The sequence below is a fragment of the Podarcis pityusensis genome (assembly GCF_964106645.2).
Source record: "Podarcis pityusensis genome assembly, chromosome: W".
NCBI classification, from domain to species: domain Eukaryota; kingdom Metazoa; phylum Chordata; class Lepidosauria; order Squamata; family Lacertidae; genus Podarcis; species Podarcis pityusensis.
The window spans coordinates 6,112,855-6,136,421 of NC_138045.1; the positions used below are offsets into that span (position 1 = coordinate 6,112,855).

The following is a 23,567-nucleotide window of genomic DNA, read 5'->3' on the forward strand; positions in this document are numbered from 1 at the left end:
GTTACAAGTCCTGGTCAGAAAGCAAAAAGGCAACATGTGCGCACCCCACCCCCCTCCACAACCGAGAGGGATGGTTATCAAAGGAGACATCAGCAACCTCTGCAGTTAACAAGGCTTCCCAGACCAGACTAGCCCTCCTGCCAGTGTGCCGGTTTACTGGCTTTCAGGGATGTTTTAGTGGATTTCCTGTTACTCGCGGCAACATTTGGACTAGATGACTTTGGAAATCCCTTCTGATTCTATGCTTCTGTACACACCGCAGACCAGCCAGGAAGAGATGGGGCTCTGGGGCCGACCTGGCGACAGAGGTGGCTGTCATGTGAGCACTCAAGGCAGTGTTGATACAGTTCATAGCAAAGGACTGGTTTTGGCACTGCCTCCAGGAAGATGAGCAGAGCTTCGGCCACCGAGTGGTCACTGCCAGCTATTGACAGCCTGGCAAGGGAAGTGTTCTGTCCTGTTACCTGCAGCCTGTCTCCTTCCCAGGCTGGTCCAAAGCAAGAAGCTTGGTCCTTTTACATCTGGGCCCACCTTGCAAGTTCCCCCTTTTGGCGCAAGGTGGACCTTGAACCCGCAGCCCTGAGATTAAGAGTGTCACGCTCTACCAGCTGAGCCATCCCACTGTAATTATCCCACACCTCCCCTCTTGACGAAGCTGCCTGCAAAGCTGATCTGCTGAGGAAATGTCCTTCTGCAGGCATGGTTTCAATCCAAACAACAAATACTAGTGGTCAACTCCAAAAGTGCGGTCAAGAAACCCTGCTTGCCAAAGAACAATTGAACGCGCCCTTGAAGCTCCTTTGCAGCCATGTCTTTACCTGTCTCCACACCTGACACCACGTATGATGCTAGATGTGGGGCCTGCAGGCCTCTCAAGGTTCCCCACCTCTGCTCTATCTAGCCAGGCTGATGTTTTCAAATGGGGGTTAAAGCTGTGAAGCTGTTTGGATGCATGACTGCACTTGACTGTGGGCATTTCATTGTGCTGTGTCCCAGAGCCTTAAGGATGGGCTGGCCTAGGAACCTAAGCCACCAGGTATATAAAAGTGAGGTCCACTCCAGCCAAGAGCGAAAGAAAACCACCAAGCAGCCCTGCTCCCCAACAATGCCCCCCAAAGAGGATACGGATCGTCTCGGGAATGCTGGTGTCCAGGCACTCAGTTATCTCCTGCAGCTCTTCCTGCATGCCCGGGGTCTGGAAGAGGTCCTCCTGAAGCAGAGTATCACCCATGCGTTAGGAAGGGATGAGGTAAATCCTGGATAGCATGAAGAACAATCCAGCCCTGGGGTGCATAATGTGAGGTCGAGGAATGCCACAATGGAGAGAAGCCCATCACCAAGAGAGCTGGCACAAGGGCTGAGAATTGTATCCCGCCTGCTTTCCACAGTAGCATTCCTACTACCCTTCTCATGATTTGGGGCAATGGGAGAGTGAAATCATTCCCTGCGTCTTCTAGTGACGAGTCTCAGAGAGCCGCTTTGCTAGGGATAGACAGACAATGGTTGGGAACACTTGGGTTCTTCTGAGCCGCTCTAAGGAATAGCATATGCTGGATGTCCCACCCGCTGCCGCTCCACCAAGGTGCCACTATACTCATAGCAGGAGTTTGTAAGAGCGAGTCGGTAGCTAAGATATAAATCAATTGTGGCGTTTGGAACCTGCACACCCCAAAACTGGTACTGGATTCCAGCCCACACCCATGCTTTCAATGGTACAGTCCCCCTCAGCTCACCTGGTGGCAGGCATTCTTGAAGAGGTGGACCACCAAAAGCCAGATCTCTCTGGCCGCTCAGTGGAGTCATCACCATCCTGGGGTACGATATCCAGAAACTGCTTCTCCTGGAGGTCCAATGACAAGCGGGACTGGCATGAGAGCCTGACAGAATGTGTGCCTGTATGCATTCTTTCCTTGCTCCAGCTGGGTGGACAAGACTTGCCCTCTGAGGCCACAACTAGGGCTGGGCGATAGCTGGCTTTCAACACGGTGATATAGCACTAGCTAAACACTGCAATACACCAATATATCGCGATGTCTGAAATAAGATGGAGCTATGTAGAGGCATTGGCTGGCTTCACGGTTTCCCCCGCATTGTGATTTTTGCTGCCCCCTGCAGGAGGGCAGGGGAAAGCTGAACCGGCAGAGTCCACAGGGGCTGCAGGAATCTTGAGAAGCATTGTCTGGCTTCACAGTTTCCCCCCACATGGTGTTTTTTGCATAGCACACACACACACATCATGATTCGCAATATATTGCCAGGTCAGAAATTATGAAACCAGTCTCACTATCTAGACTTCAAGCTGATTTCAAAATATATCTATATTGACATATTGCCCGGCCCTAGCCACAGCAAGCATCTCAAGTGGGAAAACAAAAAACAAATTGCTCGCACCCCAAATCCAAGCTCCCCCTCCCCCTATTAATATGCAGCTCGTAATCCTCCCACTCCGGATGTGCAGTTCACCCAAAAGCTTACTGAATATGCAGCTGTGGACATGAGGTTTGGCTAACATTTTATTTAAATTGCTGGAACCTGCCCTGGGACCTTAGGGTGAAGGGCAGGAAATAAGGAACAAAAACAGCAACAGAACATGGATGGGCCTTCATAGGTTGATGGGCTGCAGCCCCAGCCAGCATGATGAGATGATGGGGTCACATGTTCACCACCCCTTGTCTAGAGCACGTTGCAGAGGCAGTGGTAGAAACTGAGCAACAGCTGGAGCCCCAGCCCACGACTTTGTCTGGGCAATGCAGCACACAGCAGCTGGTGAACCATGCCTCCTGCCTCCTTCCCATCTTCCTCTCCAGAAATGTTCAGAGTGGTTAGTTCTATCTCAAGCTACCACATTCAAGAGAAAGAGAAAGAGAGGAGGGGGGAGCAAGAGAGCTTTAGGAGCACAGCAATGGCAAGCAGCCCATCACTAAAAGGAGCTGGCAAGGATGGAGAATTTGACCCCCTCATCCCCAGGGCAGCTGTTGATTAGGACCCAGTTCATCCCCCCCCCCCAATACTCCCCGCCCCTGTCTTGAGAGAGAGAGTGTGTGTGTGTATTGGTGTGGGGAATGATACATACTGTATCAGAGTCTTAGTGCAAGAGTAGCTGGTGCATGCTAAAGAACACAGGAGCCTTGCTGGGTTAGATCAGCATTTTGTTCCCACAATGGCCAACCACATGCCCTTGGGAGTCCATAGGGACACGGGGACAATAGCACTCTGTCTATCATGTTCCCCAGAAACTGGTAATCAAAAGCATGTGGTTTCTGATAATAGTGGCAAGAAATAGCCTTGACCGGTAGCCACTGATAAACATGTCCTCCATGGTTCTAAATGTCTACAGCTGTCCAAATTGACAGTCACCACTGTCTCCTTGTGGCTATTATAATACACCCAAGTAGATATGATTTCGAGAGGAGTGACATTTCCCTGAGCCACCCCAAAGCAGCCACTACTGCTTCCCAAATGCCAGTGCTCAGGTGGTAAGAGTAAGCCAGAGTGGTATAGCCTGTGCAGCAGTTGCTGAGCACAGAGACAAGGAGAAAACTGGCTCTTGGGGCCAGAGGGGGCTGGCGCCTGCATCATGAGACTGGGCTTTCTGCCTCCCATGCTGCCAATCGCAAGCGGACCCAGAGTCAAGCAGCGCAAAATCAGTGACAAGCAGTGATGGCAAATTCTGGTTTCGTCTCCATTCTCCTCTGCCGAGTTCTACAAGGGCCACGTTGAGACTAGGGAAGAGACCAAAGCAGAGAGCTAGAGCCACCACCTGGACTGGATTTGAGTCAGAAGGCAGGCAGGTGTGGGTTGCCTGAGAGGAAAGTCAGGTTGGTGGGGTAGTGCCTGGTTTGCCCTAAGGGACCAGCTGCCACTGCATGGAGCAGCTGCTGATCGTTGACAAGGGCAACTCCATTTACGTGCCTTCGAGGCACATGCACACTGGAAGGGGCACTTGAAGGGGCAAAAATGTCCCCCCCAAGAGCACTAAAGCGGCAAAGCGGCATGGAAACAGCATCTCGACTCCCTCCCAGGAGCTTTGGCACCGACCTTTCAGGCCTGTGGAGAGTTGGAGCAAGGAGTTTTGCAGGGAGGCTGGCAAGTGCTGCTGGTTTACAAAAGGCCTTTCAAAAGGGTTTCCGGAAGTTTAGAGGGTGTTTGCAGGCTTTTCCAATGCTGTCCCCAATATACGCAATTTCATTTAAACGCACGGTACCTCGGAACGCAACCCCCGTGTAAACGGGGCGTTGCCTGTACCTGATTTGAGCCCGCTACAAGAACATCTAGAGGATAGCAAACCAACTGTTACCTTTTCTAGGAAGCTGTCTTCTCCCCGAGATCAGAGGAGGAAGGCAAGAGCAAAAGACAACCAAGGGTGTTAATGGCACAGGCCCTGAGAAGAGAAAGAAACAGCCCGTTGGCTGAACAGTATCTGGGCAGATGGCAGGGAAATGCACACGGTTCAGTGGCCCTGCGAAAGGGCAGGTGGGAGGACCAGAACCTGGGATGACTCAGTCAAGGCAAACAAAGGGCATGAACAGCACACAGGAAGCGGGTGCACAGCTACAGAAGCTGAAGCTGAATGCAGCGGAGGACCCCCAGCCCCCACATTGCTGAGTGGAAGAGCAGCTGTTTTTCAAGCAGGCAAGCAGAGTGGGAAGGGTAGACATCCAGCACATGAACCTGCCAGGTAAATCAACCCCTTTCCCTACCAGGTCCATAAGTCTGGTGACGGGAACTTTGCCAATCGGCTGCCTCATCCAGCACAAGGCTTCCAAGGAGGTCCTGAAGCAGCTTGGTAGGTAGCTCCCACTGATGGTGAGGAAATAGTCCTTGCCACGGTCAAGGTGAAGGACAAAGATAGCCTCAATCTTCTCTTCCTTGCTGACGTACACATCCAGGGAAATGTCCACCGTCTCACCTAAAACGGGAGGAGGTCAGGTAGATACACTCTTTGGCACAGCCAAGTTGGCTTGTCTGTAAATTAAAAGTTAAGACGGTGAATAATTGAACAGAAGGACACAATAGGAGCCTGCTGGATCAGGCCAATGGCCCATCTAGTACAGCCTCCTGTTCTCACAGGTGTATGGGGAAAACCTTAACTTCAACAATTAGGAAAAGAAGTGACTCAGTTCCCACCCCCACCCCACTTTCCTCTCTAGTCCTCCAAAGCAGCAGCTGCACAGAAGATGGTGACAGGATACTGGGGGGTGAGAGAAAGTGACCCTAACAAAAGAATATAAAAAGGGAAAGCATTTATTTGTCTCCTAAAGGATTTTTGCGCCCCAATGTAACTTTCTTTTTTAGTTTACATTTCATTGAGTTTTTAAAAGTTTGGCTAGTTCTATATGTTCCCCAAGATATTTTTGTGCCTCCACAACATAAAAATACGCATTTTTTTTTTAAGAAGTAATTTTTGGACCCACTGCTCTCACTGGTTCCCTGCGATGCCAAAAGGTTTTTTGGGACCCTCCAGCATTGTTTTGCTTCAATTCATTTGTGTGTGTGTGTGTGTGTGTGTGTGTGTTTAAAGCTGGTCACACACACTTTTACACTTTGGGCTCAGCTGCTTTGACGTGTGGCCCTTGGAGGCTTGAGCATGGGGCAATGCAGCCCACAAATGTTTTTTTTAAAATAAGATATTTATTGAGATTTTCAAAATATTACAAAATAAAAATAAAAAAGAAGAAAATACAAAATAAAAATGGTTAAAAACAACTCAATCTTTCCATTACTTATTTTTCATTAGCTTGTTTCCCGGACCTCCTCACGCCTCCCTTTTTTGTATTCCAGTTCGGTTTGTTGGTTCAGCAAATCCTTACCCTCTTTGTTTATCCTAGTCTTTAATCTTAAAATATTGTAACGTTAAATTTTTACCTATTAATAATCCATTTTTCATACTCCCTTATAGTATTACAGCTGAAAACCACTTAATTTCTATCTAACATCATCCTAACATTCATTAATTTTACAATATTTCTGTAGATAGTCTTTGAATTTCTTCCAATCTTCTTCCACCGACTCTTCTCCCTGGTCTCGGATTCTGCCAGTCATTTCCGCCAGTTCCATATAGTCCATCACCTTCATCTGCCATTCTTCCAGAGTGGGTAGATCTTGTGTCTTCCAATACTTTGCAATGAGTATTCTTGCTGCTGTTGTGGCATACATAAAAAAAGTTCTATCCTTCTTTGGCACCAATTGGCCGACTATGCCCAGGAGAAAGGCCTCTGGTTTCTCCAAGAAGGTATATTTAAATACCTTTTTCTTTTTCTTTTCTTTTTTTTTTTAAATGATATTTATTCAAAGTTTCATCAATACATAAAAAATCCCCAACCCTAACCCAAAAAAGAAAAAAGAAAAAATAAGAAAATAAGAAAAAAAGAGAAGAAAAAATACAAATCTCAAATTTCGACTTTTCATTTGCTTGATTCTTGAACCTCCTCACACCTCCCTTTTCGTATTCTAGTTTAATTCGTTATTTCAGCAAATTCTTCCCATATTTCTCAATTTTAATTTATAATTAATCTTCACAATCTATCTTATTTGTTAATCGACATAACCTTTCCCTCTTTTAATATAATCTGTTATTCAATTTACCTTAATCTTTAACCTTATCTTATCTTAAAAATCTTAAAATTTCGAAATCTCATCACATTCATACATTTCTCCTTAAAATCATTTCTACTAAAGCCAATTTGGTTCCTTTCCAGCATATTCCCTCAAATTTCATTGATATTAGACAAATTTCATTAATGTTAGACTAATTCCAAAATTATCATAAAAATTTCTATGATTTTCATCCAACGTCCCATCTTCCTGGTTTCAGTCATATCAGTCCTTTCTGTCCGTTACATAGTCCATCAATCTGGTGTTCTGATGTCCGAGGCCCTTAAATCACTTCTAGGCCCCTTCTGCAAATATTTTGTTCTTGTTTGTGTTTACGCAGTTCTTTGTCTATTGTTGGTTTCTGGGGGAGTGGGTCTCCGGAGGGTTCCATCCAGTGATAATTTCCATTTTCCTTCATTATATTGTCCCCTTCCCCCCAGTCCCACTCCCAATCTTCGTCTTTGTAGTCCAAAAAGTATGTATCCAGAAGATAGTTATTCACCTGTTTCACGGTCACACTGGAGTTAAAAGCTTCCTTAACTTCAAATGCTTCCCAGCATTCTCCAAAGTCCATCTTCCAACGCAGTAGCTTTTGTTCCTGGAAAACTTTGGGTCTTTCCATTTGTGTTGTGTAATAGATAGCTACTGCCTCTTCCTCCTCCATCTGCCCTTGGACTTGCTTTATCAAGCCAGGTTCATCCTTATTCCCTGTTAAATCATATTGGCTGGCCACAGCACTCATAAAATCCAGTTTTTCATTCATCAGACTCACTTTCTCGTGCAGCTGCTCCAGCAAAACATTAGTCCTACCAAGGGCAGACACCAAACCTTCCTGCCAATACATTTCTATTCGAAAACAAGGTCAAACGGCTGTTCCCACGATCCAAATCTCACAAATGCAAGCTGCGACTGCAAACTGACAGGCTCCCTCTAGGGGACACAATTTCTGTTTGTATCCATTATTATTATTATTTTTTAAAAGAAAGTATCCAACAAAGAAAGTTACTTTCAATTTCAGGTCCTTTCAATTTCAAATACTTTGTTTCTTTAAAGAGCAAAAATGCAGAAGGTAGCGTTGAAGTTAATTTGTTGTTTCTTCTTCTTCTTCTTTTTTACTATCTGTCAAAAGTACTCCACTTTCAATCAATGGACGTCTCAAGCGATTTCTGTCCCGACACCCCGTCCCCAGGTTTGGGACAGTGGAAATTTAGATTCCTTTTCTCACTTCCTGCAGGATTAAGCTGTCAAATTCCCCCCCCCCCTTTTCTCCTGCTTCCAAGGGGGTTTTGTTGGTTATGGGTGCCGGAAATTTCCAACTTTAAAAGAACTTTTCAGGCTATTAGGTTGCAAGATCTTTGCTTCAAGCTGTATACAAGGACGGGAGGCGGACTTCCTGTTTACACCTTCCCGCTTCGTGCCTAATTTCATAAATTTAAAAGTTCCTTAGTCCAATTCTCCGTTTTTACTCACGGGTACTTGATATAGAGTCCAAATGTCATCAGGAAAAAGTCAGCGCTCTCCGGCGATGGCTGCGCGGCTTCCCTCCATGGAAATAGCAATCAGTTCGCAGCACCGCGCTGCTCCACCCGCTTCACTCCGGAGCCCCGAAAATGGGTTTCCTCGTGAGTAGGGGAGGCGCTTTGGTGCTCTGCCGAACCCCACGTTCCCAGGCTTCTCCCGCATGGGATTTCTAGTGGGCCCCCGCCTTCGCCGCGGCGGGAAGCCCCAGTTTCCACAGAGACCGTTTCTCCAGTCAGAGGAACTCCGCCATTCACCGATGGCGCTGACCCGGAAGTCCTTATTTAAATACCTTTTTCAATTCATTATAGATCATCTCCCAGAAAGCCTTAATCCTTGGGCACGTCCACCAAAGGTGAAAGAATGTACCTTCAGTTTCTTTACATTTCCAACATTTATTATCGGGCAAATGACAGATTTTTGCAAGCTTGACTGGGGTCATGTACCACCTGCATATCATTTTCATAATATTCTCTCTTAAGGCATTGCATGCCGTAAACTTCATACCTGTGGTCCATAACTGTTCCCAGTCAGCCATCATTATGTTATGTCCAACATCTTGTGCCCATTTAATCATAGCAGATTTCACCGTTTCATCCTGAGTATTCCATTTCAACAGCAAGTTATACATCTTTGAGAAAATCTTAGTTTTGGGTTCTAACAGTTCTGTTTCTAATTTTGATTTTTCCACCTGGAAACCAATTTTCTTGTCCGAATTATATGCCTCCATTATCCGATAATAATGAAGCCAATCTCGCACTTTGCTTTTTAGTTTCTCAAAACTCTGCAATTTCAGTCTATCTCCCTCTTGTTCCAGAATTTCCCAATATTTCGGCCACTTGGCCTCCATATTGAGCTTTTTCTGTGCTTTTGCTTCCATCGGTGACAACCACCTTGGGGTTTTGTTTTCCAATAAATCATTATATCTTATCCAGACATTAAAGAATGCTTTCCTGACAATATGATTCTTAAATGCTTTATGTGCTTTGACCTTATCATACCACAGATATGCATACCATCCAAATACGTTGTTAAAACCTTCTAATACTTCTCTTCAGATCGTATAAATCTTTCGCCTTTTACAAAATGTCTGTATTTTCAAGAAGCAGCCATTCTTTCAACCAGCAGAAAGTTGCTGATTCATAATAAAGTTTAAAGTCTGGCAGGGCAAATCCACCCCTTTCCTTTGCATCAGTTAATATCTTAATTTTTATTCTGGGCTTCTTGCCCTGCCAGACAAATCTAGAAATGTCTCTCTGCCACTTCTTGAAGCAGTCCATTTTGTCCACAATTTGCAATGTTTGAAACAAAAACAACATTCTAGGCAATACATTCATTTTTATCGCAGCAATACGACCCAGCAGTGAAAGCTTCAAATTTGACCAAATTTCTAAATCTTTTTTCACTTCAGCCCAGCATTTTTCATAGTTGTCTTTAAATAGATTCCCATTTTTAGCTGTCATGTTAATCCCCAGGTATTTCACTTTCTTAACCACTGTTAAACCTGTCTCATTCTGAAACCTCTCTCTCTCAATCGGTGTTAAATGTTTCTCTAAAACCTTGGTTTTTAACTTATCCAGTTTAAATCCTGCAACCTGACCAAATTCTTGAATCAGTTCTAAAACCCTTTTGGTACTAGATTCTGGCTCCTGTAACGTCAATACTAAGTCATCTGCAAATGCTCTCAATTTGTACTGTTTGGCTCCGACTTGTATACCTTTAACTAACTGGTCCCTTCTAATCATATTCAGCAAAACCTCCAAGACCGATATAAAAAGCAATGGGGAAATTGGGCAACCTTGTCGTGTCCCTTTTTCTATCTTAAATTCTTCCGTCACCACATTATTTACAATTAGTTTAGCCTTTTGTTCTGAATAAATTGCACTTATACCGTTTTCTAAGCCTTGGCCTACCCCCATCCCCTGTAGGTTCTTCTTCATAAAACTCCAAGAGATATTATCAAAAGCTTTCTCCGTGTCCACAAATATCAAAACTGCTTTAGTATTTATGTTCACTTCTAGTTTTTCCAAAATATCAATTATATTCCTCAAATTGTCTTTTTTTAAAAAAATAATAATAATTTTTATTAAAGTTTTGAATAACAAAGAAAGAAAAGAAAAACATACACAATACATATAACAAAAACACACACACAAAAAAAGAAGAAGCAAGATTCAACAATAAAAGAACAAAAAAAAAACATAGCAATTAAAAACAATATCTCTTTTCCATTTCCGTTTTTTAGTTACTTGTTTTCTGGACTTCCTCATACCTCCCTCTTTTGTATTCCAATCCAAATTGTTTGTTCAGCAATTTCTTTTCCACTTTTTTAATCCCAATCTTTAGCTTTAATAAGGTATTGAAATATATAACTTCAACTTCTTTAAACCTGATCTTTGGTCTTAGTATCATATAACGTTAAAATTTTCCCTCTTAATGTCAAATTTCTTTAAACAACTTTAATCCTAATCTTTAATCTTAGTCTATCATTAACTTTAACCTGTACAGCTGGAAACCGCTTATTTTCAGTCCAACATCACTCTAACATTCTTTAATTTTGCAATGTTTCTGAAGATAGTCTTTAAATTTCTTCCAATCTTCCTCCATCGACTCTTCTCCCTGGTCACGGATTCTACCAGTCATTTCCGCCAATTCCATATAGTCCATAAGTTTCATCTGCCATTCCTCCAGCGTGGGAAGTTCTTGTGTCTTCCAATACTTTGCGATAAGTATTCTTGCTGCTGTTGTTGCATACATAAAGAAAGTTCTATCCTTTTTTAACACCATTTGGCCGACTATGCCCAGGAGGAAGGCCTCTGGTTTCTTAGGGAAGGTATACTTAAATACCTTTTTTAATTCATTATATATCATTTCCCAGAAAGCCTTAATCTTTGGGCACGTCCACCAAAGGTGAAAAAATGTACCTTCAATTTCTTTACATTTCCAACATTTGTTATCGGGCAAGTGATAGATTTTTGCAAGCTTGACTGGGGTTATGTACCACCTGTATATCATTTTCATAATATTCTCTCTTAAGGCATTACATGCCGTAAATTTCATACCTGTGGTCCATAACTGTTCCCAGTCAGCAAACATAATATTATGACCAACGTCCTGTGCCCATTTAATCATAGCCGATTTTACCGTTTCATCCTGAGTATTCCATTTCAGCAGCAAGTTGTACATTCTTGACAAATTCTTAGTTTTGGGTTCTAACAATTCTGTTTCTAATTTTGATCTTTCCACCTGGAAGCCAATTTTCCTGTCCAATTTAAATGCCTCCATTATCTGATAATAATGAAGCCAGTCTCGCACTTTGTTTTTTAGTTTTTCAAAACTCTGCAATTTCAGTCTATCTCCGTCTTGTTCCAAAATTTCCCAATATTTCGGCCATTTGACCTCCATATTGACCTTTTTCAAGGCTTTCGCTTCCATTGGTGACAGCCACCTTGGGGTTTTGTTTTCTAACAAATCCTTATATCTTATCCAAACATTAAATAGCGCTTTCCTGACAATGTGGTTTCTAAATGCTTTATGTGCTTTGACCTTATCATACCATAGATATGCATGCCATCCAAATAGATTATTAAAACCTTCCAAGTCCAAAATGTCAGTGTTTTCAAGAAGTAGCCATTCTTTCAACCAGCAAAAGGCTGCTGATTCATAGTAAAGTTTGAGGTCTGGCAGGGCAAATCCACCTCTTTCCTTTGCATCTGTTAGTATTTTAAATTTTATCCTAGGCTTCATGCCCTGCCAGACAAATTTAGAAATATCTTTCTGCCACCTCTTGAAACAATCCATTTTGTCCACAATCTGCAAAGTTTGGAACAAAAACAACATTCTAGGCAATACATTCATTTTTATCGCAGCAATACGGCCCAGCAGTGAAAGCTTCAAATTTGACCAAATTTCTAAATCTTTTTTCACTTCAGACCAGCATTTTTCATAGTTATCTTTAAATAAGTTCCCATTTTTTGCTGTCATGTTAATCCCCAAATATTTAACTTTCTTAACCACTGTTAAACCTGTCTCATTCTGAAACCTCTCTCTTTCAATCGGTGTTAAATTTTTCTCTAAAACCTTGGTTTTTGACTTATTCAATTTAAATCCTGCCACTTGACCAAATTCTTGAATCAGTTCTAAAACCCTTTTAGTACTAGATTCTGGCTCCTGTAACGTCAATACTAAGTCATCTGCAAATGCTCTCAATTTGTACTGTTTAGTTCCGACCTGTATACCTTTGACCGACTGGTCCCTTCTAATCATATTCAGCAAAACCTCCAGGACCGAAATAAAAAGAAGTGGGGAAATTGGGCAACCTTGTCGTGTCCCTTTTTCAATTTTAAATTCTTCCGTCACAACATTATTTACAATTAGTTTAGCCTTTTGTTCTGAATAAATTGCACTTATACCATTCTCAAAACCTTGGCCTACCCCCATACCCTGTAGATTCTTCTTCATAAAATTCCAAGAAATGTTGTCAAAGGCTTTCTCCGCGTCTACAAATATCAACACTGCTTTAGCGTTTATATTCACTTCTAATTTTTCCAAGATATCAATTATATTCCTCAAATTGTCAGACAAATGTCTTCCTGGGAGAAAGCCCGCTTGGTCTTTGTGAATCTCTTCCATCAACACTTTCTTAAATCTCTTCGCCAAAATATCTGCAAAAATTTTGTAATCCACATTAAGTAATGATATAGGGCGGTAGTTCTTAAGTTGTGTCTTTTCAGTCTCTGTTTTGGGTACAAGTGTAATATATGCTTCTTTCCACGACTCTGGTGCTCTCTTCCCCTCCATTATTTCATTGCAGACCTCTTTCAATGGTTGAATTAACCATTTTTTTAAAGATCTGTAGTATCTAGAGGTCAAGCCATCTGGTCCTGGAGATTTACCCAGTTGCATGTTTTGAATGGCACCTTCTATTTCCTGTTCAGTTATTCTGTCATTCAAAATTAGTCTATTTTCTTGAGATATTTTTTGTAATCCATTTGTCTTCAAAAATTGGTCTAAATCTGTTTCTTTCAATGGCCCTTGAGTATATAATCGTTTAAAGTACCTCTGGAAACAACTTCTGATCTCTGCTGGGTTCTGTATATTTCTTCCTTCCACTTCTAAGTTCGTAATCGTATTTAATTTTTGTCTCTTTTTCATTTGCCATGCCAACAATTTGCCACATTTATTGGCCGACTCAAAAGTCTTTTGTCTCATTTGTTTAATTTTCCATTCTATTTCCTCATTCATCATTTTCATATATTGTACTTGATATAACTTTAACTCTCTCAAAATCTCTTGAGATTTGGGATTTACTCTCAGTCTTTTTTCACATTCATTTATTTTGTCCATTATTTTATCCTTCTTCTCATTTTGAGTTCTTTTCTTTATCGCATTCTGTTGTATTAAGAACCCTCTCATAACCGCTTTACTTGCATCCCAGATTACTCTTTTCTCCACGTTGGTACTGAGATTTATCTCGAAGTAGTCTCTCAGAGTTTTTTGGGCCTTCTTAAGAAATTCTTCATCTCTAAATAGGGTGTCATTCATCTTCCATCTGAAGGAGCCAGTTGGTGTTAGTCTCATTTCCATCTTAACAGCATTATGGTCGGAGCAAATTTTCGGGCAGATTTCCACCTTTCTTGTCTTTGGTGCCATTCCTCTAGTTATCCAAATTTGGTCAATTCTTGTCCATGTCATTTTGGCTTCAGAAAAGAAAGTTCCCTCTTTAGCTGTGGGATTTCTTATTCTCCAAATGTCCACTAGATCCAAGTTGTCTGTCATGTCAAAAAAGGTTTTCGGTAGTCTACCATCCTTGGTGACTACCTGTCTTTGTGCCTTGTCCATATAAGTGGATACCACTCCATTCATATCTCCCATCAGAATCGTGTTATAATCCATATGGTCCATCAGGGTCTCGTGCAACTTCTTAAAAAAATCAGATTTCCCATCATTTGGTGCGTAGACTCCTACAATCAAAAATTTTTCTCCTTGTGTTTGAATTTCAATTGCCACAAATCTTCCTTGGTCATCTTTTAAAACAAATTTCGGTGATAAATTGTCTTTTGCATAAATCACAACCCCTCTCTTTTTAACTTTGTCCGACGAAATAAACTCCTGACCAAGTCTTTTATTTATCAACAATTTCCTGTGTAATCTTGTTATATGTGTTTCTTGTAGACAAATTAGGTCCAATTGTTCCTTTTTTAATATATGAAATACTGACTTCCTTTTCTGAGGGGAATTCAAACCCCGACAGTTCCATGTTAAAAGTTGCAGGGCCATGATGTTATTGTTTTAGTTCTCCTCCTACTGCCCCTAGTGCCTGTTCCTCATCCGTCGGTGGTATCCCTTCTTTCGAGCGGTCTTTTGGTTCCGGAAATAGTTCTTTTTGTAAATCTTCTCCGTGGTCTCTGCAAAACTTGTCTTTGTCGTCTTCCGATCTTATTTTCCTCTTCTTTCCTTTGTAGCTAAAAGACAGGCCTTGAGGGAGTTCCCACCTAAAGTTGATACTGTTCCTTCTCAGCAGGGTAACCAAGTCTTTGTAGTTTGATCTGAGATCCAGAAGGTATTTCGGAATGTCTTTAAATATTTCCACCCTTGTCCATTGGATTTCCAATGTCTTCTTGAAATGCAAGCCCAAAATCTTATCCCTCTCTTCTTTTGTTCGAAAGGTAATCAAACAGTCTCTCACCTTCTTCTCTCCTCTTCTGCCAAGTCTAAAAGCATTTACTATTTTAAAACTGTCTTTTACCAATTCTGGATCCCAAAAGTCCAAAAATTCCTGCGTGAGAAATTCAGCTAAATTATCCTTTTCCACTTCAGGTACCGATCTGACCTGTAAATTCACTTGTTTTTCCTTCAATTCAATCATAGACAGGGTCAATTTATGATCTTCCAATTGTTTATGCAATGTTGGTATTGTCTCTTGAACCTCTTTAACCTCTGTAGCAGAAGTTGTAGCAATTTCTTTAGCCTCCTCAGCAATCTAGCGTATTGAGGCCGATTCCTCTAATAATTTCTGAATAGTCTCTGTATTAGTATTTACTTTCTGGCCCAAATTATTTATACTTGCAGTATTTTGATTAATACTTATTGTATTTTGATCAATCTTGTCACATGCCTCTGCTACTTGTTGACTTATTCTATTTAAAGATTCATTAACCTTGGCCAAAACTTGAGCAAAGGCATCATCACTTGTCATACCTTTTACTTTTAGTTGTGCCGATGAGGCTGCTGTTGAGATTCCAGAGGCGCCTGAGGCCGAAGATCTCCTTTGTAATCCTTCTTCTATTCGAATAGGCCTTCCCGACCTTGTAGTCGATGCTTCCGCTTTCTCTTTACCATCTGCCATTCCTTTAGATAAAACTCAAGGTCAGTCACGCAGTTAAAATCAAACAGTGGAAATTTCCAGCCAAGCAGTGTGAGAATTCCTCAAGCCAGCTACAGTTTCAATTATAACAAATTGTAACAGTTCCAAGTTCCACTAGGGGGACACTGTAACAGTCATAAAAGTTCTTGGATACTTTAGTTTCTTTTTTAAGTCCCCCCAGTTTATTAAGGAAGATAACAGTCTATATAAAACAGTAACTTAAGACCAGGAGATATGTATTCACGTAATATGTCCAAATTTTTATTTCCTGTGCAGGACTAGCTGTCAAAATATATTTCAAGACAGTACCTCTCTTTCTTTTCTAAGTTACTTCTGGAGATCCTTTCCCAGGGAATTGAACGATGGTTTAATCCCTTCTATTCCACTTCTTTGTGAAGAAATCACATCCACAATTCTCCCCCCTTTTCCCTCAATTTGAAGGAGGGAAAAGACCAGGTTAGATGATTGGATTAAAGTCCGCTAATACGTGCTTTTCCAATGCTTCCGCTTTCAAGTTCAATGCTTTATTTTATCTACAAGGAAAGAGGCAGACTTCCTTTTTAAACCTCTTTCCGTTTTCGGCCAAATTCCCAATTTGTACAGTTCCAATTACGTTGTATCCTACTCACGGATCGTTGATTTTCGAGTCCCAATTCAAAGGAAAAAAGGCAGCGCTCTCCGGTCAACAGCTTGCGGCTTCACACCACGAAGGAGCAGACAGCCCACAGCACAGCGCTCTCCCCCGCTCCGATTCCGAGCCCGTTACCGGGCTTTTTACCGGGTTGGGGGGGGCGCCAAATGTGCCCGCTGGGTCCCAGGCTCACAGGCTTCCCCCGCCTGTGATTTTGAGGGTCCCCCGCTGCGCCGAAGCGGGATTCGACCCTTGTTTTCGTGGCGCTATTTCCTCTGGTCAAGGAAATCCGCCATTAACCGCTGGCGCCGCCTCCGGAAGTCCTCTATATTCCTCAAATTGTCAGACAAGTGTCTTCCCGGGAGAAAGCCCGCTTGGTCTTTATGAATCTCTTCCATCAACACTTTTTTCAATCTCTTGGCCAAAATGTCTGCAAAAATTTTGTAATCCACATTAAGTAATGATATGGGGCGGTAGTTCTTAAGCTGAGTCTTTTCAGTCTCTGTTTTCGGTATAAGTGTAATATACGCTTCTTTCCACGACTCTGGTGCCCTTTTCCCTTCCAATATTTCATTGCAGACTTCCTTTAAAGGTTGTACTAACCACTCTTTCAAGGATCTATAGTATCTAGAAGTCAGCCCATCCGGTCCTGGAGATTTGCCCAATTGCATATTTTGAATGGCACCTTCTACTTCCTGTTCAGATATTTTATATTTCAACATTAATTTACTTTCTTGAGAGATTTTTTGTAATCCATTTATCTTCAGAAATTGATCTATGTCCATTTCTTTCTTTGGCCCTTGTGTGTATAATTGTTTAAAGTACCTCTGGAAACAGTTTCTAGTCTCATTTGGGTTGTGTATGTTCTTTCCTTCCACTTCTAAATTTGTAATAATATTTATTTTTTGTCTTTTTTTCATTTGGCAAGCCAGCAATTTCCCACATTTATTAGCTGATTCAAATGTTTTTTGTCTCATTTGTTTAATTTTCCATTCTATTTCCTGATTCATCATTTCCATATATTGTACTTGATATAACTTTATTTCTCTCAAAATCTCCTGCGACTTTGGTTTTGCTCTCAATTTCTTCTCACTTTCTTTTATTTTCTCCAAAATTTTATCTTTCTTCTCATTTTGGCTTCTCTTCTTTATTGCATTCTGTTGTATCAGGAACCCTCTCATGACCGCTTTGCTTGCATCCCAGATTACTCTTTTTTCAACATTAGTGTTCATATTTATTTCAAAATAGTCTCTCAAGGTTTTTTGGGCCTTCTTATACACTTCTTCATCTCTGAATAAGGTGTCATTCACCCTCCATCTGAAGGAGCCAGTTGATATTAGTTTCATCTCCATCCTTACAGCATTGTGGTCGGAGCAGGTTTTTGGACAAATTTCCACTTTCTTTATCTTTGGTGCCATTCCTCTAGTTACCCATATTTGGTCAATTCTAGTCCATGTCATCTTGGCTTCAGAAAAGAAGGTTCCCTCTCTTCCCAACGGATTCTTTGTTCCCCAAGTATCGACTAAGTCCAAGTTGTCTGTCATCTCGAAAAATGTTTTCGGTAGTCTACCATCCTTGGTGACTACCTGTCTTTGTGCCTTATCCATATTTGTAGATACTACTCCATTCATATCCCCCATCAAGATCAGATTGTAATCCAAATAGTCCATTAAGGTCTCATGCAACTTTTTAAAGAATTCAGATTTCCCCTCATTCGGTGCATAAATTCCTACTATCAAAAATTTCTCTCCTTGAATTTGAATTTCAATTGCCACAAATCTTCCTTGATCGTCTTTAAAAATGAATTTCGGTGATAGACTCTCCTTTGCATAAATCACTACTCCTCTTTTTTTTAACTTTGTCAGATGAAATAAACTCCTGTCCCAATCTCTTCTTGATCAATACTTTCCTATGTAGCCTTATCACGTGTGTTTCCTGTAGGCAAATCAAGTCCAATTGTTCCTTTTTTAGTAAATGAAAAACACTTTTCCTTTTCCGAGGAGAGTTGAGGCCATTACAATTCCAACTTAATAGTTGCAGAGCCATGATGGGGTTACTTCTCTTTACCTCCAACTGCGCCAAGTGTTTGTTCTTGTTCTGTCGGTGGTGTCACTTTCTCTGAACCATGCAATCCAAAAGATAAGTTTGCTATATCTAGTATTCCTCTTTCCAGTGCTTTTGGCTCTTCTCCAGATTCCACTTCTTTCTGTAGGTCTTCTCCGTGGTCTTTCAAGAATCTATCTTTGTCATTGACTGATCTTATTTTTATCTTTCTTCCTTTATATTTAAAGGACAGGCCTTGAGGGAATTCCCACCTAAAGATGATTCTCTTACTTCTCAGCAGGGCAACCAGATCTCCGTAATTAAGCCTTAAGTCCAAAAGATGTTTTGGAATGTCCTTAAATATCTCCACACTTGACTCATATATTTCCAGAGTCTTTTGGTAATGCAGATTCAAGATTTTGTCTCTCTCCTCTTTTGTTCGAAGGGTAATCAAACAGTCTCTCACCTTGTTCTTCCTTCCTCCTCTTCCAAGTCTAAATGCGCTCACTATCTTAAATTCTTCCTTCCCCAAATCCTGTTGCCAGAAGTCTGCAAATTCCTGCGTAAGAAAGTCAGTCAAGTTATCTTTCTCAAGTTCTGGTACAGCCCTGATTCTCAAATTTCTTTGTTTCTCCTTCAATTCAATCATAGACAACGTCAAACCGTGGTCCTCGAGTTGCCTATATATCGGTGGTATCTTCTCTTGAGTAGCAGTTGCTATGTCTTTTGCTTCTTCGGCTGTCTTTCGGGTCAAAGCAGATTCCTGTAACAATTTCTCAATAGTCTCTGTATTGGTATTCACCTTCTGTCCCAAATTATTAATACTTGTAGTATTTTGGTCAATTTTAACTGATGCTTCGGCTACTTGTTTATTTGTTTCAGCTACTTGTTTAGTTAAATTTTCCAAAGATTCATTAATTTTTCCTAGTGCCAGGGCCAAAATGTCTTCCGACGACATTACTTTTGGTTTAACTTCTGGGGGTGCAGCCCCTGATAATCCAGATGGTCCAGAAGGACCAGATGTTGAAGCTCTTCGCTGCGATGCAGTATCTGTCCGATAGGGTCTGCCAGACCTAGTAGTTTCTTCCTGAATCAACTCTAACTTTCCTCTTCCATCTGCCATAACACTCTCATAGAAGTCCAAGGTCAATCCCACGGCTAGAATTTGTTTTGAAATGGAAAATTCCCCTAGCCCAGTTGTTATTGTAGCAATGTCAAACCTCCTCTAGGGGGACACAGTAACAGTCAAAGCTTGCAACTTTTTTTAAAAAAGTAGTCCTTATAAATCCCCCAATTCACAAGAAAACAACAGTTTCAATTGCACTTAATCAGTTACTTTAAAGCCAGGAGAAGTCCAGAAACACTGTATCTCTCTTGCAGAGTTAGCTGTCAAAAGTACTCTGTTTACCGATAGTGCTTTTCACAGAGCGGCATTCCTTGTCTCAGGGCAGTCCGTTCCCAGGTTCTAAGCGGTGGATTTTAGCTTCCTTTCCCTCTTTTTTTTTTCCAGATAAATACAGTTCAAACCTTTCCCCCCTCCTCTCCTGCAATCCGGAGGGGAGATCGCTTTTCTGATGTTAGGATTTAAGTCTTTTTTCAAACGTCTTTCAAAGTTTCCGCTTACAGTCTCTTTGCTTTGATCTGTTTACAAGAAAGGAAGGCGGACTTCCTGTTTATACCTTCCCGCTTCGGTGCCGAATTAAGTTATTTTCCCCTTTAAATCCAATTTTATCCTACTCACGGGTAGTTGCTTTCAAAGTCAAATTGTCCCAGGAAAAAGTCAGTGCTCTCCGATAACGGCTGTGCGGCTTCACTCCGCGGAAGAAGCAGTCGGCTCTCAGCACCGCGCAGCTCACCCCGTCTCGCTCCGGAGCCCATAAAAGGGTCCCTTCGCAGTTTGGGGGGGCGCAAAAGGTGCCCAAGTCCCCACGTTCACAGGCTTCACCCGCCTGTGATTTTTGAAGGGTCCCCACTTTGCCGCAGCGGTCAGACCCGATCCCACGGAGCTGGTCCCTCAGAAACTCAGAGGGAATCCGCCATTACCGATGGCACCAACCCGAAAGTCTCTGCAGCCCACAAATGTTAAGCCTCCCCTGCTCTACCAAACTCCCAAGGTTTGAGGGAGGAGGGTTGGGAAGAGGAGGGGAAAAGGGGGGGTGAAAAGGAAACCAAGGCCTTCCCTAGATGACCCTTGGGGTCCCTTTCCAACTCTACAGTTCTCTGATTCCAGAGAGAGACGCGCTGGGCTCCAAGTATCCCTCGCAGGGCTCAGCGCGAAGCCATGGCTTACAATACTGTCTGTCACTGAGCTTGGGGATAAAGGAGAAGTGGAGGGTGACCTGCCCGTTGTTTGTGATCTGGAACTTCTCCTTCTGCAGCTGCCGGAACGTCACATTCTCAAACGGAAACTGCAGAGCAAAAAGGGGGGGGGGAGGAAAGAGTGCTTGCCTTCAGCAGAGGCAAGGAAACGTGCTCCAGGGGGAAGTTTGTCCTTGGCCCCGGGCTATCATTTAGGGGACTGCACATGCAACAGGTCCACGTGGGGCTCTCCAGATCTTGCTGCACTTGCCACTGGCCATGTTGGCTGGGGATGATGGGAGTTGTAGTCCAGCATCTGGAGGGCAACACGCTGGCTACCCCTGGAGTCTTTTCCTGCAAGGAAGAGGAAGAGGCTGCCGCTCAGTGGAAGGGCATCTGCCTTGCATGCAAAGGTCCCAGGTTCTATCCCCAGCAACTCCAGGTAGGGCTGGGAGAGATCCCCCGGAAATCCTGGGGAACCGCTCAAGACTGAGCTAGATGGGCCAAGGGCTTCTTTCCCCCCTGGTCTTTTTGCAGCAAACCCTCTTTAAGGGGTTGGAGAGGATCCTATTCGTCTTTACCTCCCTCCAGGGAGGGAAGGAATTCATTCTCCATCCTGTGCATCAACTGAACAATATCTTCAAACACTTTCTGGTACTGTCGGTCAGCCACAACCTTCACCTATGGGGGGGGCAGAGCACATTTGTTGGGGCTATGGACTGAAAGGGGGGGGGGGCATGAGTTAAGAGCAGAAAGGCCTGATGCACCCCCCTGTTCCCAGCCCTGAAAGAGGCAAGTACTGTAACTCTGAGAGCTTCCCCAGGATGGCAGCGGCTGTGACTTCCAGACCCAATGGGCTGAAGCCAAATGCTCCAAGCCAAGTACCACAGAAGCTCCATTGCATGAATGGAGCCAACGGTTAAGGTATACAGTTCAGCCCATGTGGTCTGCCATGCCTGCAGGAGCAGCGTGTACTCAGAAGAGTGGAGAATGGAAGCCTAGGGATTTAACAGAGCCAAAACCTGCCCACTCCTTGCACCGGAAGTCATTGGCCAAGGAGGAGCTCTGTGGAAAGGGGCCTGGTTGTTGGTCAGGGCCTGCCCAGATTCGAGGAGGTGCCACATAGCAGGCAACTAAAAACCCTGAATAGACAATAGCCCTGGCCAGGGCAGGTGTTACCCCTGTGAGGAAGAGGGAACTGACGGGCTTGTGGTCGCTCCTTTTCAATTCCATGTGGCTTCGGTAGCTGAGCTGATTCACGCTGCCTCCTCTCCAGAGGATTGGCTCACACCATGCTGGCACACGGCACTTCCCACTGCAAGGAGACAGGAGAGACACCAGGACTGTTGGACTGGCTGAGGCAACACACAAGGCTCACGCAGTCAAACTTTGGCTCCACACATGGCGTGTGATCTTGACCACGGTCAAGAGCTGGAGATGATGGGGCTTGGGAGTCCAACTTCTGAAGGGGCGGACCTTGCAGGTGTGCAGGCATTTTGCCTCATGGAGAGAGTTGTTAGGAAATCAAAAGCTGCCTTCTACCAGGTCAGAATGAATTTCTGACCTCCCCCAGTTTGGATTCCTACATTGCAGGGGGTTGGACTAGATGACCCTCGTGATCCCTTCCAACCCCACAATTAATTAAGTCTACTCTGGCTGGCAGCAGCTCTCTGTGGCCCAATCCTTTTTCAGGTGGCGGTGCCTTTCAACTTGAGACTCTGCATACAAAGCATATGGCACACCACCAAATGATGATCCTTCCCCAAAGCAAGGGGCCCCGTTATTCTTGTTCAGACACTATTTTTTCAGTGATCCAAAAGACCCTTTCTGGCACCTGAAATGCTGCCCAAAGGAGCCTGCCCTTTTCCGGCTTCGTCACTACATGTTCCGCCTGTCCTTTTGATTTCCCCATTACCACAGCAAGAGCAATTAAACTAGCAGGCCTAGGTGGCTTCTGACAGTTGTCCAGAACCACAAGAATATGCCAAATCCTGGATGGTGAGGCTCAATGGCTACTAGCCATAATGGCCACAGAACATACTCCACCAAGAGAAGTAGTATGGCTTGGAGGAGGGGAGCGTGCTGTTGCACTCAGGTCCTGTTTGTGGGCTCCCCAAGAGGCATCTCATTGGCCAATGTGAGAACAGGATGCTGGGCCAGATGGACCAATGGCCTGATCCAGCAGGGCTGCTCTCATGTTCTTATGCCCTGGCAGACTCATCTTGAGAGAGCACCAAGTCTAATTCCCAGACTTCCTTGACACAAACAGGATTCTCTGCTTATACACGCCATGAAACAGAGGATGCTGGTTATCAGGACAAATGTGGGGGAAAGGCTGCTTGTGGAAAAGGAGCCAAAACATTTCCAGAGACTTTGAGCAGGGATGGCTTGAGGAAGACAACATATCACAGCCTTGCATTTCACAACTCGCCTAGCAGCCTTTGGCAACCAGGAATTCCATGCAAGCAAAGTGAGCAGGTGAAGGAGTGTAGCACCCTGCTTGTGGTTAACGCTTAGCTGGAATGAAATATTCAACGCAGCAATAGAGAAATTAAAATAATAATTTATTTGTCAGACAAATAAATGAGAGACACAGTGGTATATGAATACCAAAGCTCTGCCCACTCCAGCCCTGATGGCCAGCACTTATATTTCCTCAGCCCAGCCCCCTTGCTCCTCCTTTGGCTGCCTCTGTCCAATCAGCCTGGTTGAAATTCCTATTGGCTGTTTGCTAGAACCAATCATAAAAGATAGACCCATTTCCTATTACCTTTTATGGGAGACAAAAAGCTATATTTCCTTCTATCCATAAATGGCAGACAAGTAGCCATATATCTTACATTTGCCTCGACCAGGCACCTTAATTACCAGATCATCTTTGCCCTATTGCCCTTTCACTCCAAAACAGATGGCTAAAACAGATGGCTCATGGTTTTAATTTTTGTCTTAAACAGAGATCTTGGGTTCACCTTCTCACACACCATCAATGAAATAAGAATCTAACATAAGAATCTAACATTTCTTACTTTCTAAATCCTTTGCATAATTACATTTAAGCCAATATATTTCATACATAACATATATAGATTTTTAGAAGAAAAGGCCTTTTCAAAGTAA

At 43.0% G+C, this 23,567-nt stretch overlaps 1 protein-coding gene across 1 annotated transcript in view; it reads right to left on the minus strand.

Annotated features, from left to right (window-relative positions):
* Positions 1 to 239: 239 nt before the first annotated feature.
* LOC308467675 (inositol polyphosphate 5-phosphatase OCRL-like) overlaps positions 240 to 23,567 on the minus strand; it is a gene marked incomplete at both ends in the record, with an annotated part of 166,778 nt that continues 143,450 nt past the window's right edge. Inside the window, 8 exon segments of the mRNA XM_080989394.1 lie at positions 240 to 424; positions 1,126 to 1,210; positions 1,734 to 1,783; positions 1,786 to 1,864; positions 4,701 to 4,909; positions 20,395 to 20,560; positions 21,021 to 21,131; positions 21,630 to 21,765. Of these exon segments, the coding sequence (XP_080845520.1) occupies positions 240 to 424; positions 1,126 to 1,210; positions 1,734 to 1,783; positions 1,786 to 1,864; positions 4,701 to 4,909; positions 20,395 to 20,560; positions 21,021 to 21,131; positions 21,630 to 21,765 (1,021 nt within the window).